The sequence below is a fragment of the Rhinoderma darwinii genome, chromosome 10, assembly GCF_050947455.1.
Source record: "Rhinoderma darwinii isolate aRhiDar2 chromosome 10, aRhiDar2.hap1, whole genome shotgun sequence".
NCBI lineage: Eukaryota > Metazoa > Chordata > Amphibia > Anura > Rhinodermatidae > Rhinoderma > Rhinoderma darwinii.
In genome coordinates, this window is record NC_134696.1 from 99502082 (window position 1) to 99506323 (window position 4242).

At 43.5% G+C, this 4242-nt stretch overlaps 1 protein-coding gene and 1 long non-coding RNA gene across 2 annotated transcripts in view; both read left to right on the forward strand.

Moving 5' to 3' along the window:
* Window positions 1-175, forward strand: part of LOC142662686 (B-cell receptor CD22-like) — a 15782-nt gene extending 15607 nt beyond the window's left edge. The window contains exon 5 of the mRNA XM_075840897.1: window positions 1-175. This exon is cut by the window's left edge and continues 73 nt beyond it. Within this exon, the coding sequence (XP_075697012.1) occupies window positions 1-175 (175 nt within the window).
* A 928-nt stretch (window positions 176-1103) lies between these two features.
* LOC142661801 (uncharacterized) lies at window positions 1104-3934 on the forward strand. The gene is made up of 3 exons (XR_012850820.1): window positions 1104-1209; window positions 2930-2960; window positions 3860-3934. It is a non-coding gene; the product is annotated as an uncharacterized LOC142661801 (long non-coding RNA).
* Window positions 3935-4242: the final 308 nt, after the last annotated feature.

Sequence of the window (4242 nt, forward strand, 5' to 3'; positions counted from 1 at the left end):
CAGCCGGCCTGATGTATCTCACTACACCTGGATGAAGGATGGATCTGTATTACCCCAGGAGACAGGAAAGACTCTGACTGTATACAACAATAAGGAGAACTACGGGCAGTATTCATGTAGCGCTCATAACCGTGCTGGGGACTCCTCCTCCGAAGAGATCCACATGAAACGTTAGTGATGATGAGAGTTACAGTAGTGCATAATCCTTCTAATTACACAGTTGTTTTGCATTATTATATGTAAAATAAGACAACAAAGAAGGTACAAGAAAAATATACACAAAATAAATACCGATAAATGAAGGTCAGGAGGAGCCGCTGGCAGTTGGGGAATCACATCCTATGTAGGGGGCAGGAAATCCTTCTGTGTCCTGTACAAAGAACATGGGGAGACTTATCAATAGTGTCATAAAGTGCATTGTTTTATGAGATGGCAAAAAAAGCTTGCAAAAGTTATCAAAATGGCGCACATAGACGTGTTAGACAGGATCCTGGTCCTTCCGCCACCTAAGGAATATCATATTTTACATATATGTCTTTAGCAAGAATGTATTTAAATAGACATTATGTGCCACATGCCTCCTGTAGCTTCCCGCCCTCCGCAGAGCCCATTATTGCTGGGAAGCTTACTTTAGAGAAGAAGTATCCAGTTGGGTTTTTCCCCACAAAACATATGTATAAATGTGTGATCGGTGAGGGTTCGACTGCTGGGTCACCTAGTGATGAGGAGAACGGGGTATCGAAAGTCCCCCAAAGTGCTCCATGAAAATGAAGCACTGGTGTGCATGCTCGTCCAGTGCTCCATTCATTTCTATGGAGCTGCCGAAGACAGAGGTCCCGATAGTCTTGTAAAACTAAATGGAGCGTTGAGCGAGCATGCGCATAAGTATTCCATTCTCATGGAGCACTTTGGGGGACTTTTGAACCTCCGTTCTCCTCATTGCTGGGTCAGATCCCCAGCGATCACACATGTATCTCCTATTCTGTGGATAGGGGAAAAAATGTGTTTTGTGGGAAATCTCCTTTAATATAATTTCAGTTGTTTTGCTTCCTATGGTTCATATTTTCATCCATTCCATTTATTGTATTTCTCTACAGATGGAGGATCCAGTCATTCTCTTATACAATCTAATAGTGACATTATCCTTCTAGCAACGATTGGGACAGTCTGCCCTCTGCTGCTTGTATGGCTTGTCTACTTATATTGGAGGTACGACGCTGTAATAATGAAGATTTCTGAGCTTTTTAGAGATTATTGTAACAGAGTCACGAAGAGAGTCCAATATAAATGGTCTCATCTACAGGACTCCAGAATCCAAGGGGTTTTTCAGTTTAATAATAATTGTAATAATTTTCTATGGAAAAGTTCTTCAAATTTGTTATTTGATCAGAGTCTCAGAGAACTCTGCAGGCTGTCAGTGAATAGAAATCCTTCAGGAATTTTGAGGCAGATTTTGAATTGACAGCGTTATTTGACTTTGTTTGCCTGCGTTCTTTTAAGCAGTTGAAGCTAATGCAAAAGACGCAGGCAAAAAAAGAACTCCAAACGAGTGCCACACGTCTTTTGTGCCTCCTGTTAATTTCAATTTGAGGTCAGAGGTGGAAACCACCTGAAGACCATCAGCCCCCACTAAGAGTAAAATGACCATCAGCCCCCCACTCACAGTAAAATGACCATCAGTCCGCCACTCACAGATGCCCCCTGTAGATAGTGCCACACAGCCCCTTGTAGATAGTGCCACACAGCCCCCTTGCAGGTAGAGCCACACAGCCCCCTTGTAGGTAGTGCCACACAGCCCCCTTGTAGGTAGTGCCACACAGCCCCCTTGTAGGTAGTGTCACGCAGCCCCCTTGTAGGTAGTGTCACGCAGCCCTCTTGTAGGTATTGCCACACAGTCACCTTATAGATAGCACCTCCCACCTCTGTAGATGGCACCGCCCTTCCTGTAGATAGCGCCACTGTAGTTCCCTGAAGGAGCGGAATACCGCTGTGGCCAGGGATTCCGCTCCTGAACGGAGCGCTTGATGTCTCTGTCCATTTATGGACGGTGACATCAGGGGCAACTCCTGAAGTGGAATCTCTGTCCACAGCGTTGCAGTCGCTGTGACAAGGGATACCACTCCAGGAGAAGCCCCTGACGTCTCTGTCCATTTATAGATAGTGATCTCATGGGCTTCCCCTGGAGCCGAATCACCAGCCACCGCACTGGCAACACTTTGGACGGGTATTCCGCTCCTTCAGGGAGATACAGTGACGCTATGTACAGGAAGGGGGGTGGAGGGTTCCATCTATGGAGGTGGGGGTTGACCTCTACAATGCTGCTTAAAAAACAAATCTCCTCCTCCTCACATGCACCGCAGCACCCCGGTTAGGAACCACTGCTCTACAGTATATATAAGTCATGTTTGTCTCGGATCTTATTTAAAAGAAAAGCAAAATACCAGACATATTGCATATCAGCTGTACGATACAAGCTCAGAATCTTTTCCAGCTCCTTCAGTGTCCCAGTATGCACTCCTCCCTCCAATGTGCGTGGGAGAGCAGAGTCAGGGTATCATTACTATTATTACTATACCAGTTATGATCATATTCTATCAACTCTCAGAGTATTATTAGTGTCTCTTGATAATCTCAGCTGTCTCTACCTGTCTATATTGGTAACATGTCACTTCTGTATGGTGATGTGTAATATTAATGCAACGCCAACTGCTGGCAGATAACAAAGGCAACCAGGGGAATCTGCAATATTTTTATGATTGGTCGGCATACAGAGTCTGTTTGGACTTATCTTGTGGGATCTGACCGCCCTCTTCTGTATTGACTCATTGCTTCATGAGCGTTATTGTTTTTGACTTCTTTGCCTATTTCTTTACCTCGATGTCAGAGTTAAACAGTAGTAATAATTGTGACGTATGTTATTTTTTCATAGAAAACGATGCCGGAAAGTGACGAGTAGTAAGGTAAAAAAATTTACATATTGTGAGATAAATTCTATAAAAAAAAAACTGTGAACAGATTATAAATTCTGTGTTAGATGAGCAGGATGGGAGCAGGGGGTGAAATAATTCAGAATCCCCACCAGCAAACAATCAATGAAGAGATCAGTCTCTTGGTGGAGTCTTTACATTAGGGGTTTAAGCTTTCCCGAGAGAACTCAATGTAGTGTCCTCTCAACAGTAATGACCCCAGCTCTAGCTCCAGTATTAACAGCAGTGCCCCCTACCTGATTTGTAACAGTCGTACTCACTTTCCAATAGTAGTTACAGCAGCCCATTACTCAATAATCACAGCAACGTCCTCCCATTTATCCAGTAGTCAAATCAGTTGCTCTCTTTTCTCTCAGTAGTCACTGCAGTTTTTTTCCTCCCTACCCCAGCAATCACAGCAGGACCCCCTTTTCTCTGTAGTCACAGCAGCGTCCTCCTCCTGCCCCCAAAGAGTCACAGCAATTCCATCCTCTTTACACCCAGTAGTCACAGCAGTGATCTTCTCCCCTCCACTGTGGTGGGTTTCTACTCTTTCTCCTAGCAGTCACACCTGTTCCTGATCGCTCCACCTTCACATTGTATTAATAACACACTCTGCTCTTGTGTGAACTTTACTTACAGAAATAATTGCAGGATGAGCACACAGAAGTTGCTAGAAGCTGCTGTATGAGCTCTTTCTGGCTGACATGAGAAATCTGTGACCACCTCTGACCGCACCTCCGCTTTAGGCGTATTGCTACAAAATTTATTTGAAAATTTAATATCTAAAAGAAGGCCTTATAAGAAGAGTTTAAGTGACTTAATACAATCAATGGATTTACATTGCTCATCCAATTAGTTTTTTTCTTTCTGCTATGTATTTTCTTTTATAGGCTGCTGAGTGTCCGGATGCCACATATATTGATCTTGTGATAAAGGATATTGAAAATGATTATGAAGAATTAAAGGTAAGTGTAATACCTCTGCTTTCTCTTATAGGGGCTCTCCTGCTAAACGTTTTGTTAAAAAAATCTGATTAATAATGCAAGCTGAGATGGAGGGCGGCACGGTGTGACTCAATCCTGCCAAAGCTAAAACCAGCAAAACAATCAATGACAAGAAAGTATAATGATGGTGAAGATCAGCCTTTTAATGGAGTTTTTAGATCAGGACCTTTATTAGATGTCCTCCTGATATTGAGCTGAGGGCAGAGAAGGGGACAAGGAGAATTGACACTGCTCATCCTTAAAGATTGGGGCTAGCTTGGTGATCAGCT